Below are 16,568 nucleotides of genomic sequence, written 5' to 3'. Positions count from 1 at the left end.
TGCAGTTGTAACTTTGAAGGGTCACTAAATGAACTGTTGTAAATCAAGGATTGTAGTCTATTTTTATAAGCCTAAATCCCATAGAATAAAACTACAATAACCAGGCTTTTTAAAAAGGATATTTCTGAATTGTAATGTAAAAACTGTATTTTTGCTTCCCTCAAATCTGAGATAGAGCCAATTTGGTGTAGTGGTTAAGGCATCAGACCAGAAACTGGGAAACATGAGCTTTAGTCCTGTCTTACAGACAAAACCAGCTGATACCTTGGGCCAGCCCGTCTCTCAGCCCTAGGAAAAAGGCAATGGCAAAATATTTAGGAAAAATCTTGTGAAGAAAACTGCAAAGACTTGTCCAGTTTACAGAGATCCAAAAAACAAAACCCAATTCAAAGACACAACAAAAAGATATATGGAATAATTTATTACCTTCTCCAAAAACCAGCCTGCATATTTGAGTATTCCTTGAAAAGTATGTTTACCCAAAGACCATTTTTGGATCTTAGATTACAAAAAATCCCCCATCCTTGAGATGAAAATTACTGGAGAAACACATTCATACTTCTCAATCCCCAATTCTGATGAATTTCTATATGCATGAAGTTCTTCCAAGAATGTAGGTATGTAGGTCATACTGTATCAGCATAGTGTCCAAGCAGTGTGGCCTTTTGCAGTTGACAGATGAACATTTCAGATGCAGATTTTCTAGATGTCATCCAAAAAATTTTTGTATGGCATTTATTGTTCTGATAATCACTTGGACCACCATGGCCGGTTTATGCCATAATCTTTCGACTTTGATTTTTTGTGATATTCTCCAATTTTTTGACTTTACTGTCATCTGGTATTACATATCAGTTGCTCACACTGAATAAAGTGTGGGCAATTTAGTGTGTTATGAACTATGACTTTATCAGTCCGATTTGAAAATTCTGAAATATTTTCACTCATTTTTGACTACTTTTTCAACTGTATGTTCCCGCCAATTTTTCATTACTGGTACATGTCTGTAGAGGTTCTCAGTCATCCAGGTCATGGCTGTCCCAAAGGTGCTTTTTCAGGAGGCAACTGGACTTTGTTTTTTCTTTTGAAGACATTTTGCTTCTCAACCAAGAAGCTTCTTCAGCTCTGGCAGGATAATGAGGAATGGAATTCCATTTAGTCTCCTGAAAAAGCACCTTTTCGGACATTACTGGTACATGTTCCAGTAATACAGCTCCAGTGAATCATTTTGGCCACTATGTTATGTCATTAAAAGTCAGTTTGTGTGATCTTGCATGAGCTGAGTGTATTATCGTTTCTTCTGCTTCTTCACACACACACTGCACTTCGAATCTTTTTCAATTCTATTCATTAGTTCAACTAGCTGGCTCTTGAGCAGCCAAAATCAAACCTACAGTTTCTTTTTTTTTAAAATGTTCCTTGTGTCATTAACATCAACATTAATATTCCTTTTATGATAATAATGGAACAATAATTGATGTGAAGCAGAGGATCTATGGTGAAATTGCAGGATAAACAATAATACTATGTACATTACTCAATCCATTATCTGGAATGAATGCAAGTAATCCTTTCCTTATTTTGAATGTAATTCTTAAAACAATGCAAAATGAGATTTCCAAGAATTAAAGTGGCATAAATAATTTTATTCAATTAATATGAAAAAATATATGTTCTACAAAGAATGAGAAACTGGGTGAGTTCAAAGTGATTTATTTGATTTCCCACATAATCACAGTTATAGTTTAACAACAATAAAGTCTGATACTACTTACAAACAAATGCATATTAAAATGAAAGCACTCTTTCTTTTCCAACAGTTACAAAATCTCTTGAATCTCCCTTTACAGAAGCTTCTCATGAGCATGATGTTTCTTGAAGTCTTTTAACAGTCTGCATTCAATCTAATTCTAACAGTTTAATACTATTCAAAGCTGGGATTTAGTTCCTAGCAGGGACAGGTACTGTGTGTAACCTGAAAAGTGACTGCAGACTTATATTAATACTAATTTACACACTATATACAGTTTAGAGAATTAATTATTCTTCCTACTTGGTCCTGTTTCCACTCCCTTTTCCCCTCCTTCAAAATTGTTATCTTATGGTCATTTTTTCTTTGAACTATGTACACACTTTTTTTGCAGGCAAGGTGGGATGATATTTTACAATGGAAACAGCTACACTCATGCTTAATTGCAGAAAATGCACAGCTGTATATGAAACAGCAAGTCAACATGTAAAGTGTCATTGTTAAGTAGCTGCTGACTGCTTTTCAGCTCATTTAAAAATCAAGAAACGAGGATTCAGCTGCATGCAGTGCTTGATGGGAAAATCATCCTACAAGTTATGCTGTAAGACTTTTAGCAATACAAGACATTTACATTATAATAGGATAACTTTGGTTTTCTTTACATTGATTTACATTTCATTCTTAATTAAAAGAAATATATAATTGATGGTTGTCCCAGAAAAGATATTTTTACAAGGTCCATTTTTCTTAAGAGTTTTCACTGAGAGAAAGAGATGGTTCAGTAGTGCTTTATACTGGTTTTTAATCAATAAGGAAAACATAATTAAAACTTTCCAATATCTACCTTTTAAAAAATTAAATCTATTTTCTTCAGTAGCATATAAATTGTAATAATTATTACTTTCATTTTCCAAAACATGGAGAAGTGTTTTTCTTTTTTAGTTTTAAACCTAAAGGTATTTCTCTTCTTTGGATGTATTGTCTAAATGGCAATAACACTGGATTTTTATGCAATAACATATTGACTGAATGGGTTTATTGATTATTTTTTATATTTGCTAATCATCAAAATGTGTGATGATTACTTTTTCTGTATAATTATAAAAGATAAAACTTGTATCTAACTAACTGCATATGAATTTATAAACATAAAATCTTTGATTTTCCTGGAATATCAAAACAATGAGTATAAAAGATGGATAGCATTTTTAAAATATGCAATAGATAATACAGATATTAATGCTTGAAATGTAAAATAATGACTATCCAGCCCATTGCTTTGAGTTTGATATATGCAAATTATACAATGAGCAACATAAAGGAAAAAATGTCCTATCTTATCTTTTCTGGAACAACTTGTAAGTTACAATTCAACTCTACTATTGGTACAAAGGTTTGAAGAAAAGCTGACATATTTAAATATGTTAACACTTTACTTCAACTAATATCAACAGTAACACTGAAATACTTTGCAAATATACGTTATGGAGAGTGTAGCTTCAATACTACTAACATTAGATGACATGCATACAGTTGTATTATTCCTTATAAGAAGGAAACCCAAATTTAAATATGAAGAGATCCTTGGTTTGTGATGTTCTTAGGTAATCTGCACAATCTAGGACAGCTTGGATGATAATATTATTTTTATTAAAATTTCCTATGAAGTTAAATTAGATTGAGGGAAAACCAAGGACAGGAAAAGGTGTTGTATATTGCATAAGAAATAATTTTCAAATTTAAACATCAACTCTCTTAAATGGTTGTTTCTGGTGAATGAAAGTTAACAAAACTACTGAGCTTTTTTTTGCTGGTACTCCATATAATTCATAATTAGAAAGTGAGGGAAGAAAACTGGAGATCAGAAATCACCAGTATAGGGAAGCTGTTTCATACGTTATGACTTCTTTCAGAAGCAATAATCAGTTTTTGTTTGGCTTTGTCCATCTTTCACGGGAACATTTTTCCTCTTCTTCTTTTAAATCAACATTCACAATTCTGCTGGTGCAGCTCTGCGGTTCCTTTTGTTTCTGCCTTTTAGATGTAAAGTCGTGATTGAGGTGGCTCAAAATGCTGAAACTACAAAGTATGCTCCATGTATGATTTTATTTTTTAAAAAAATAGGACTTAGGTTTACAAAGAAATGTCATATGGTCTTGCAAATGACTCAGTACAACACATAAGCAACAACAGCACAGTTGGATTTTACAAAATGTCTTGGACTAACTGGACTATGACAGTTTGAGCATAGACTCAGCCTGCTGAGTGCTGGATAAAACTAACAAATGTGATGAGAAAAATGGTGAGAAAATCCTGCTGCCAGCACATGGCTACATGGAATTACAATTATAAAAATCTATATTCAATACTAAAATAAACTTTCAAGTTTCTGATTGCTTTCATGTGGAAAAAAAGTCTGAAGTTTTCATTGATAAAAACTGAGTATTAAATGGTAAAGAGGCAATGCGGCTGAAAAGAATGGATGTTGGTTATTTCAGGGTCTGAGATGAATGTTCATGCAGCGTATGTAAATACCTTCTATGTAAATCTTTGTGTGTGTTTATTAAAACATACACAAATACAAAAGAAATGTAAACTATGTAAGTTCACAGTTATCACAGCCTTTAAAGTGTCTTAAGAACTGGAGGAACCACAATGTAGAGAAAACCTATAGTAAAGGTTGTCTCGTGTTGCTACAATATAGTTACTGCATCTTAACTAGTTTGCTTACCTGAAATAGCAGAGCAGTTATAATACTGAATAAGTATATTATTATACTAATAAAGTACAAAGCATATTTGTTTGCAAAAATTATATGCTATGTTATTTGGCACATTTTGCAAAGATTGCTTAAAGATTTTATTTTCTCAAATCCAGAGAACTTTCAATGTGTACTGAAATGCCTGGAATTTGTTCTTTAGTTTTTTGGTCTACACTTCCGTTTGCTACTCCTCTATTTTACTGCCCTTTATCAGTAAGGGAAATATATGGAAAAGTATATATTGCTAGCTTTGTGGACTAAAAAAGCTTTGTTCTAAGCATAAATGTTAGCTATACAGTCTCTCTCTCTCTCTCTCTCTTTCGCTCTCTTTCTGTATGTATGTGTGTGTGTATATATATGTATATATATATATATATATATATATATATGTGTGTGTGTGTGTGTGTGTATATATATATATATATATGTATATATATATGTGTATATGTATATGTCTATATTTATATATTTATATTACATAGAGTTTACTTACGTATTTTCATCAACCATATGAGGTCTACTTTTTTGCCCATTGTAAATTAAAGAGCAAGAATGCCACATTAATTTTATTTCATAGTTTTCCTTTTATTTTGAGTAAGTTATGTTTTCATTACTTGTTAAAAATGGTCATGCGGATGAAAAAAGGTAGCTTAACGTTTTCAGCAAGCAGCATATTTTCAAGGCTACTAGAGAAAAAGGAGGGAAAAGGTCACCACCGAACTGTAAGACCAGCACTGTGAGGTTAATATGCATTGATCCATTGAATCCTTAAGGCAAAGGAGTCAATTAAGTTGCTTCTGGTTTGGATCTTTTAAAATAAATTAAAAAAATAACCAGAATTATAGGCTGCTTCTGTTTCCTGTAAGTGCCTTTACATCTAGGCCTAGAGCTACAGCTGTGGCTGGATGGCTGGCTGGCTTCTAGACTATTGTGCTGATGCCGCTATGCTTGGACTTCGTGCTGGCTGAAGTAGGAGGGGCTACTGGCTGTGCATGGTGATGGGAAGCATGGGAAGGATGTGCCAAATGAGGGGGCAAGGGAGGATGGGGAGCGTGGGAATATGGGGTGTGGGAATGTGGCAGGTACGAATGCTGGGCATGAGCTACATGCTGCGAGTGTGGCCCATGATGGTACTGGTGCGGATGCTGGATGTGCTGGGGCGGATGATAGTGATGGTGATGGTGATAAGGAGGCGGATTCTGCATATGGCAGTACTGAGAGTGATGGCTGTGCACTTGTGCCTGGGTCTGCCCTTCAGCTGGACCCGGGTGGTGCATGGCAGGAGGATGTTGAGAGTGCTGCGAGTGTGACATTATGGGAGGGTGCTGAGGTGGCAGTGGTGGGCCGGATACTAAATGGCCTTGGGAAGGCTTTCCTCGCTTACTACCAAATAAGGACCCTAGTAGTGAGGAAGAATTAGGCATAGTCTGGTGAGGGCGAGATGGACACTCTCGGGTTGATGTAGCTCTTCGGCGCATATGAGGACTGTTAATGATGGACCCCTAAAAAGAAATTAATAGAAAATAAAAATTAAAAAAAATCTTAAAAATATGTGTAAAAGAAAAATTTCACAGTGACCATCATGTTTTCTTTGAAAGCTCATATGGAGAAATAGCTTTATGAACTGCAGGAGAAATCTGTCTCTTTTCTGCCAATTTCTTTTTTCAAGTTGTAAGTGGGAAATACTAAGTATGATCCATTAACAAATACTGGTGGCTTTCTTAAAATAAAGAACCCTAAAATTATTAAATAATAAAAAGTAATCAGTTACCACAAAATCTTTGATTTTGCTTTACATTCTTTACCCTACTAAAAATATAGTCATGTTATTTATTTTTCTCTTCAAGGACAGAAATATATACATTTATGTTGAATTAACCTGAAGGCAGTTATATGCTATTAGTAGTCAGATTTCATGGTAAAATTTTCAATAGAATTATAATTAAAATAGCCTGTTTCTCTTTGTAATGTAGAAAATAAATATTTTCTTGCAAATGGATTGCTTCTATCTTTTTGCAGGCTGATGTGCTGCCTAGTATTTTCAACTATTTTATCTTTTAGCTATCCAACTTTCTTGTTAGTTCCTGGATTCTTTTGTTTTCTTTACAGACAATTAACTGCAGATGCTTTGTGTACTATATGTGGACTGCACTCTATTCAGTTTTAACATACATACATACATACATACATACATACATACATACACAAGCACGCACACACACACACACACATACAAATAAATCTGCAGGCTGAATTCAAAGACATGAACAGTATAAAATGGTTTGAAGATGAATGAAATCTCATGAAATCCACATTGAATTCACCCTGTTTTATGTTTTCGTTTCCCATGCCCTATCTATGCAATTCCATGATGTCACGACTGCACACATTTCATAATTTAACCAGAAAGTAAGCAATGTGAATGACTAAGCATGAATTCAATACTTTGCATTAAATAACAAACAGCACAATAAGTGCACTGTGTAACAAAGAATCATCGGGCCTTTACACAGGGACCAGAGTGACAGTGGCAAAAGGGCACATTGTATTCATTTAGTCATGCTTGCAGGAACAGAAGGGGAGAACAGCAGCTGAAATAAAAAAATGATGCATGATCTAAACATACCAGAAGTAGTGTTGGTTTTTAAAGGCTAAAACTATAAAGCCTTGTCATGCATTTTATTTGAGGCAGGCAAGTTGTATGTTAGAAGAAAAAAAGAGCAAAATATGTATATAAAATAAAGGTTTGAAATGCACATCACATCCAGCTAGACATCAGTAACTTCCTACTTACTTCCATATTGCTGTCTAGCGATCCTGCACTGCTGCGACGCCCACGCTTGCCTGCCCAGGACATGCAATACCATAGATTAGAGACCAAGACAAGATCTGGGGAATCAATAGCCATTTTCCCTAATGCATTGCAGGACTTTTTTCTGGCAGCCTGAAGATTAATTTTGCATGTTGTGATAGCCCAGGAATTGTTACAGAACTACACGGTTAAAATTAAACTCTATGCACACTGACTCAAAAGCAATTTCTGTATTTTTCAGTGGGCTTCATGCTCAGGTAAGAATGTAATTTATACTGCCTGGAAGTCGATGAAGAGATTTCTATTTTAATGTGGCTGAAACCAGACTTAGTGTAAGCCTACTGGAAGCAATGGTACTTAATTTAATCATCCATAATTTTATGGTCCATGGATTTCACTGATACCTACTTTAAACATGTCCAAGTCTGAACATAGCTCATGATTTATAATGGAAGAATTAGAAGTTAAAGCAACTAGTTTCATTATAAATTTGTATTTTTGTGGAGATCTATGGGCATTTTAATATATATTCATAATTATACACATGAACAATTGTCTGTCTATGTGTGTGTTATCCTGTAAAATGTTTATATAAAATGGCCATACTGGATAGGATTTATTTTTTTTAAATAATGGTTATGCATTTCTCAAAATCTATTTAAATGTTTTTTAGTCATACTCAAGGACTTCAAGTATGGTGTCTGCGTTTTTGCTACTATTACATGATAATTATGTGAAAGATAATAGATTTCATATAATCATGACAAAGGAAAATTTAATTTTACATACAAAAATAATTAATCCAATGCTATGTTCAAGATTTGTTTGTTCACTGTGCGATGCTTATACATTTACATGGATTTACAATTATTTTAAAGATGGGTGCTCAGATCAGATACTTCACACTAAAAGTTTGTTGAATGCCCATTCCTAGCATATTTTTCCACTACTCCATGAAAAAACACAGATTCCAAGACACCACTTTGGTAATTTTACTTTATATGAAATGTAACATTATGCCATAATGATGATAATTTATTAAACTTGCTTGCCATCCAACTCTCAATGACTCGGAGTGGCTCTAAATTTAAATTGAAAGGAGGAAGAAGACCCAAGTTAAATATTAGATTTACCAACTGTGCCAACTGTGGAAACAGCATGGAAATAAACAACAGCCCCGAAGTGTTGTTCAGGTAGAAATGCTCAACATTTCTTGTTTTGCCCTCAAGAGAAAAGATACTTTCTGTCTTAAGAAGTCCTTCCTTCTTAAATGTGAACGAAGACTTAAAATAAAAGGGGATGAGGGCAATTTTTATGATAACTCTGAGCATTACAATGATTATTGTCTAGCAGCCAAACAATAATGTAAAGATGGATGTATAATATCTACTTCTATATGTAGTAGTTAACAAAACATAGAAAGTCAAGCTCAAAGGGACAAGAAGAAAGCATTCTACTTATTTTTAAAAAGTCAGAGTGAATTCCACAAGAATGAAATTGATGCATAGTGAGTAGTTTCATGTATAATATCATTATACAGAAGAAAATTTTCAACAGAAAAAAACTGTAAGATTCTAAGTTCTATTGACTCTGAGTCTCAATAGAAAAAAAAAAGTGTAAGATCCCAAGGTCCGAGACGCTAAGCAACACCCTTTATTATTTTAAGGTAAAAATAAAACAGAATATTATATAAATATGGTGAATATAATTTATCATTAGCCAGTTAAAAATATTGGTTTAAAATAAAAATCTGACACTCAAAAGTTACCTCCAACAATAATAAGCTATTCCATATTATTCTATGTAATCTGTTTTCTTTTCTTTTTTTTAACTAGGACAGGCTGGTATTTGTCATCATGTTTTTACTTACAAATGTGCAAAGCCTTTCAAAGAAGTGCTGTATATCACATGACAGCGTGTACAATGAAAATTAAAGCAGATATTTCTTTTTCTGGGAACTGAAGTAATAGGTAAAGGGAAGAAGCAGGCATGTGAGCTGCCTGTTTAAATCTAGGAATCATGCTTTTTAAGCACAATTATATGTTACAAAGCATCTCTTTCAAAGGATTTGCACAACCCTGTTAAAATATTTGTCAAGTTGGGTTTCTTTCAAACAGGGATGTTTGAAAGGCATGTTTCCTTAGAAAATCTCCATTTTAGAATTATGGTTACCGTAAGACCTATTTCATAGCTCATACAAGTCCTAAAGTTAGTACCATGTGATAAAAGTCTGAATGAAGTTACATGATGTCCTAAATCAGTTTATTAAAATTTATTAAAATTTTATGCCAGCCAACTCACTGATGGAGAGACTTGGGCAGTTTACAATATAATTGAATTACTAAATGCACTTTCATAGGATTAAAAAAAAATGTGTTTCGGATAAAAAATATCAGTCCAAATCAATACTTCTATATTAGTTCAGGAATATTTTAAGGTGGCCTGTTCCAGTTTCTATTAATGATAGTTTATATAAATGTGTAATAAAAGTATGATGAAGGAAAATTTTGATTAATCGCACAGAGATCACTCAAAATATTAAAATTAATATTTGTGGTCTCAGTGTAAGTTGTTCAAAGATTTTTCAACTCTATTGAATCTACTGATCTAATGAGATTCAACTGAGAATATAGAATAAAATGTTGCAAAATAGAAGCTTCAGGGTTTTTAGTCACTTTTTTCTACCATCCAACCTCACTTCCAATTGTTGTTCAGCATTCTGTGCCACTAGCCGGGCTCACTCCTCTGTGATAATTGGAGGTGGTTGGGATTTGCAATTTTTATGAGGATGTCTGCAAAAACTGTTCTCAATCCCAGTTCCATGAACTGCTTGATTTATTCCTTGATTTTTAAGCAATGTCTTTTGTTGAAGACATTTTAAACAGATAACAGATAATCAGAGTTGGAAGGGACCTTATAGGTCATCTAGTCCAACCCCCCGCACAAGCGGGAAAATTTTAAAATAACTTCTTAGTATCAATCAGAAAATGACTGATGCACAAGAAAACTTGTTATCCTTTTAATATTTACAGTATCTCCCATAGCCCTCCTTTACCAGTTTCCTTAGAATTCTGGGAGTTGAAGTCATTTTAATGTTGCCAACATTGGCAAACACTAATCAATTATATTATCCTTCTTTATGCAGTTTTCATTAGTTTTTTTTAAAAAAATCCCACTCTAATGTTTCCTTTGGGTAATTCAGCAAACTACATGTTCACTTCAAATTTGCCCTCTTGTGCATGGATAGTGATGTTCCGGGTCACAAGTATAAGCAAGAAAAATGGAGTCAGAAAGGAGAGATATGATGCTTGCAACCTAAAAGTATATTTATGGTATTGGGGATATTACTTATTACTATTATTAACAGGCAAAAAGTCTATGCTATGATGGAAAACCAAAAGGAATTTTCATTATTCCTTTGTCCTGAGAAGCCTCAGAAACAGTTAATGTGATTGGCAAAAAAACAAATAAAACATTAAACACATTATGCAATAGAAAGCAGAAGATCAGATGATTCTGTATGATATATCTCAACAGTTCCATAAAGGGTACTCTTACTATCAAATGCATCTTCTAGGTGAAGCAATTTAGTCCGAATTTATATTTTAAAAATCTTACATTTTATTGTTACATGCAATCCCAAATCACTTTAAACAGTCTATGGAAAGTGCCATTGAAAAAGCCATCTTATTTATTTATATATTAAATTATATACCTTCCATCTTACTCAGCAAAGCAAGATTTTGGTAAAGAAGGGGAGATTTCAGAAAAATTAACATATTTATGCATATTCAATGTTTTTAAGTTTTCTTCTACATAAAGTTTATTTCATAAGTATTTTGAGTGTTACCCTAAATAACAACAAAATGAAACCAATCATAATTTTACTAGCAATTTAGCAATTACTATGAGTCAAAGAATTTTCATGACATTTATCCTGTGCAGGTTGACTATTATTATAATACATCAACTGCAGAAACTGATAATTTGGGGTCTTTAAACAACTGGAGGGCTCCAAAAGACATTAGATGGTCATCTGTCAAATACACTGTAGTAGTTTCTGCATTTAAGATTGTGTGTGTGTGTGTGTGTGTGTGTGTGTATCTCTTGTAGAAGAATAAGTGATACTTTGGCACAGTTAGTTACCTTCTGTGATCCAGTGTTTCTAATTCCTTTTTCCAGATTAAAAAAGATACTCAGACTGGATATTATAGGAAAATTAATACTCATAACTCTAGTTCATGTCAATGTTAGTAACTACTTGCTCCAAAATTACATTACATGCTATCAAGGAATATGACAACTGAAAAGATGTACTTTGTACAGATCATATATTTTTTTCTCAGCCTAAAGAACAAGCAATCAATACGTTACTGATTTTATATATCCACTTCCATATATTATAATGGGGTTTAGGGGCCATGTTTACTGGAGAATACTTGGAATACCTAACTTAAGTGCTCAAAGCATTTGGATTTAAATACAGCAGAACATCCTACATGTTGAGAAGTTAAAATATGATAGTTACTATAATAATTCTGTACTGCATACTATTATAATTTCCTAAAATAAACATTAAATAGCAGTAGTGCCCATTTTTTGATTTTGAAAATCAAACTCCAGCCCTGGAAGCCTTATTGTGGCTTCATTGCTATCTTCCCCTTGAAGTTATTACTGGAGCTGCTGTTGCTTCTCCTGAGTTTCCCAGCACTTGGGCTGCCTCTAGAAGCCCCAGCTCATACAATGGAAGAAGGATGTGATGGGAATCTCCTTTTCTTTCTCTCCTCTCTCTGAGAGTGAGAACTTGTAATAGTATATATGGGAATGATCTTGGGAGACAGGAGGAAGAGTCAGAAAGGATAGATCATCTGATAAATGAAATTTGAATCCAAAGGAAGAGGAGGGGCAAAAGTGACTCAGAAGGGACCCTCCCTAGTTTTGGGAAAAGTAAAAAGTGAGGGACAGGAGGGGTACTTTGCAACATACAAAGATAGAGCTGGTATTCCTGGATGTGCTTCTCATCTGGGCTATCTTGCAAGGCTGACACTCCTCTGATTCAGACAATCAGAGCTTCTAGCTTTTGACACACACTCCAGAAGCCTTTCTCACCTGACTTGACCAGGTGACTTCCTCTAGGTGGACCTAAGAAGAATAAATTGTGGTGTTTGTCTGCCTTTATATTCATAATCCCTATTCAATCCTTGCCTTCAAGCTTTCTTGGAGATAAAGCATGCAAACCAGGTTCTGGAAAGAAAGGAAGACCTTGGCAGCTGTTGGAGGTGGGATGGGGTAAACAGATTAAAGGTATATAAATTCAGAAAATGAATGGGAGGACACGTGTGACCTCCAAGAGTAGGGCTAGGGCTGAAACCCCTAGCACAATCAAATATAGCAAGCTCACGTATAACATTTGGGAATAATTTTGACAAGTTTTCTCTAAAATCTCTCTGTATAAAAATCCTTTATTTTAGATGTTATTCACACCTTCTCCATTAAGGCTTCAGGAATGAAACTAATTCATCTAGAGACTGGATTGTATCTCAAGCTTTTACTCATTTACAAATCTACACCACAAGTTATTTCATTATTTTAATTCTCTTATTCAAAACAGCAATAATAAATTTCCTGATTTTTATGCTTGAACTCATTCCTGTAATTACAAAAACCATTTTATTATTACATAAAAGGCCTGATTTTCTTTTTTGATAACTGAAATAATCCATGTTTAACACCCCCAATTGACTCCAATTTTTTTCAAATTAACTGCACTGCACAAATCCAAACATAAAAATTCCACAATATTAAAATGAAAAATATTTAAGTTTATCAAATGTTAATATGTTTATCACTTAATTCCTTTGTCCTGATATCCATGTTTGGCTTTGGAAAACAACTGTCAGTATTGCTTATGCCAGCAGATGCCACATGCCCTAGGCATATTAATTATTTTGTGATCATTAAAAATTCATCTTGTTTATTGTAAGGATAGGATGAAACTATCTACATGATAATGTCTGAAATAAGAAAATAAAAAGCTCCTTATTATATGAAATATATTAATTCATAATCCTCTCAGATGACCAGTACAACAGTGAAATTCCTGTTTCTAAAAATGATAATGTTGCCATTCTCATGTGAAAAGCAAAAGCAAAAAGTGAAACTATTCTTACATGAAACTACATTACAATTACTGAGATTTCATCCAAATCACACAAGTACCTTTAAAAGACTTAATAAATCTCTTTCAGTGAAACTAATATATTTAAAGGTCACTGAATTGCCCACTAAGTTGTTTAAAGTGAATAAAAATACTATGAAACCTACAAAGATAAAAAATACATATGCATATATTCTGATGAGCAAATAAATGTTTGCATGTAATGATTCATACTGCATATTTAAGATTTATAGACAAAATATTGATTGTATTCCTTTCATTATACATTAAATTCAGAACATCCGTAAAATGAACATCCAATTTTTAAAAGAGGGCTACATGTTACTTTGTATAATAATGAAAACAAGAAATAGGAAAAATATTAATTAAATCATGTATTTATAGCTGATATACTTAATTTAGGATGATGTGAATGATGTTAAAATGCAGAGCAATGCTAGTAGCAACAGTAGGAATCATTTCTGTGTCTAATATTATGCACGCATGGCTGAAATGTCCTGCTTGACATGCAAAATACACCGCTGATTTCCAAACATAATAGAGGTATTTATCTAATTCCTGCATACATAGAAAATGTATATAATCCAAAATCGGGTATGTAACATATATATATTTCAATATATGTTAAACTGCTATCACAATCCATTTTAAGCCACAAAGCAGTAATGCAAAACTGGAGTAACTACTTTGCCATGATGGTTCCCCACCATCATACTGGTAAATAGCAGTACAATATACACATAAGCCACATTTGGCAAAATCTAGAATCTGTTTTCTGAGCAATAACAATTAAGTAGCATCAATCACACAGCTATGTCTGATCTGCATTTCTCTATAGAATTTAGCAGGGCTTCACTCAATTTCATTCATCAGTATTCTACATGGATACAAACAACCACAAAAAGCATAAGCAGCAGCCAGCACACAGTGATTCGGGTGGATTTTTTTTTTCCTAATGACATTAATAAACAGAAGAAAGCAAAGATAAAAAGCAAAACTAATTATTCCTTATAAAATATATATATTATCATTGAATAATTGCAATATAAAGTATACATTTCCTTTTGTTCCTCTTTAAAAATCTGTATAACAAAGACCAGCTATAGCAATCCAATATTTTCAAATGCAAAGGAAAAATGGGAAAAAATGAGCGCATAATTTTTACGGATTGATTTCGAGATATTCATTTTCACAGACAAAATCTTGCAATACGCCAAAATTAATCTACGAGAGAAGAAATGCCAAGCTTACCAGCTTCAGAAAGATCTCTAAGGGAGCTGCTAAGAGCGCTCCTTTTGAGGCCTTCCCCTGTGGCATAGCTGTCATCCAGGCAGGCCCGGTTCAACGTTCCATTGCCAGACTCTTTTTTCAGGCTAGAGCACTGAGACATGTTTGGTCGCACTACACCTTTCTGTTTTTCTAATTCAGCTGAAAAAAGGTAAAAGAGAGTTCTATGATGAATTAAAACCTTCTATGTAATGTATTCCAGGAGGTCAGAAGTGCATTATTTTGGCCACACAAGCAAGTGGAACTTTTAACTTCTGTGCTATTGCTATATAGATTCTATAACTCCTCCAAAATAAGCATTGTCTGTCTGTCTCTCTATCTCCTCCACATCATGGACATGCTTACTGATTATCTGTCAGTTATACCTGTTATTTATTATATGTCTTCATTTTATGATATTTATGTATGACAATAACAATTTATGTAGTGCATTGGAGCTGCATTGGTCCCATCGCTCTTTCTCAGCCCAATTTACACCTGGGGAGGAGTTGGAAAAGAGACTACTGTACTAGATACTCTACCATTTCTTCCTGGAAGGAAGGCAAATCTAATAAATAAATACAATTGAAAAAGAAACAATTTTAAAACTTGGACAAATACTGCACTGCAATCCATCAATTGTGTTATACATGACAGGACTTCTGTATCATGGGAGAAATCCCCACTCAGTTCAATGTAGGGGAGTATTCTATGTGCTAAAAATGTCATTTTCCATTTCAAACAGGGGCACCTGGGGAGGTACAACTATTTACAAAACACAACTCATAGTACCGTACCAATAAAGAAGAATATTTGTAGCTCAGGGTTGAAATGAGGTGCTCTCATTTGGTGCTCTCTGAGCTTGGTTGTTTTCTTGCAGACGTTTACTGATGATGTTACCTACTGTGGGCAATGAAACAACCAAGCTTAGAGAAAACCAAGGACCCTTCACAATTCAAAGTCAATGGCTGGCAGACATAAAGACTCACCACGTATTGAAACAGCTAAGTCTTCAAGGTTTTCTTTAAGGCTTGCAGAGTTGGGTCTCTTCAGCCTCAGAGAGAAGGCTATTTCTTATAGCAGCAGCACAACACAGAAGTCATGCCTTCTGGGTCATACAAAATGATATTTTTAATAGATAGAGCCTAACATAATAGATAGAGCCTAACATAACTTTCTGGATAGGGATGCACAACTCTAGATAAATGGTTTTGCAAATATTCAAGCTTTGTGTGATGTAGAGCTTTATATAAATATATGTACATGATATACTTGGAGGTATTTATATATGTATTTCTATTAGAGCTGTGAAAAGCACTTGAAAGGAGTGATTCATGAAACTGACAATTAAGTAGAGTAGATACTCTACTGTATCTACCTTTGTACTTACACTCTATTCTGTGTTTTTCCATTTCTTGTACTTCTGCAACAGATTCCCTCAGATCATCTGTAAATTTCTTTCTGTCCTGGGGATTTGGAGCATTGAAATTTATTAAAACTTTGATATCTGCTCCTGGAACAGCTGATGTCAGTCGTATGCCATTTGGATAATCTAAGAGGTAGCAAAAAACAAAACCAAAAAATATCCCATTTGTATTAATTTCATTTCATTATTTCTCCACAGCTCCACGTATGAAAATATTTCAATACATCAAAGATTCCTTTTAATACATACTCTTTTTTCTTATTCTCTTCTAAAGAAGACCTTCAGAGATCTACATCCACTGCACTGCACATTTCTAACAAACTAAATCACCATTTCTGACACTAGGTTTTTAATCTTTCAGCTACTGGAAAGCAT

The 16,568-nt window shown here is 33.8% G+C and overlaps 1 protein-coding gene across 13 annotated transcripts in view; it reads right to left on the bottom strand.

The window, feature by feature from the left end:
• Positions 1-1,697: 1,697 nt before the first annotated feature.
• Positions 1,698-16,568, bottom strand: part of IQSEC1 (IQ motif and Sec7 domain ArfGEF 1) — a 364,618-nt gene continuing 349,747 nt past the window's right edge. For 9 of the 13 annotated variants that reach the window (XM_087954820.1, XM_087954821.1, XM_087954822.1 and 6 more), the window contains 4 exons: positions 16,158-16,319; positions 14,753-14,929; positions 7,306-7,355; positions 1,698-6,013 (listed from right to left, as the gene is read on the bottom strand). In XM_087954820.1, the coding sequence (XP_087810946.1) occupies positions 5,432-6,013; positions 7,306-7,355; positions 14,753-14,929; positions 16,158-16,319 (971 nt within the window). In that variant the 3' untranslated portion in view covers positions 1,698-5,431. The remainder of the gene's footprint in view (positions 6,014-7,305; positions 7,356-14,752; positions 14,930-16,157; positions 16,320-16,568) is intronic. The other 4 variants (XM_087954828.1, XM_087954830.1, XM_087954827.1 and 1 more) reach the window with 3 other exon arrangements.

This window comes from Notechis scutatus, chromosome 2 (genome assembly GCF_049901735.1).
Source record: "Notechis scutatus isolate UNSWTSFEM ecotype Mainland chromosome 2, rNotScu1.2, whole genome shotgun sequence".
NCBI lineage: Eukaryota > Metazoa > Chordata > Lepidosauria > Squamata > Elapidae > Notechis > Notechis scutatus.
The sequence above is the reverse complement of the archived record's forward strand: the minus strand, read 5'-3'. Positions and strand labels throughout refer to the sequence as shown.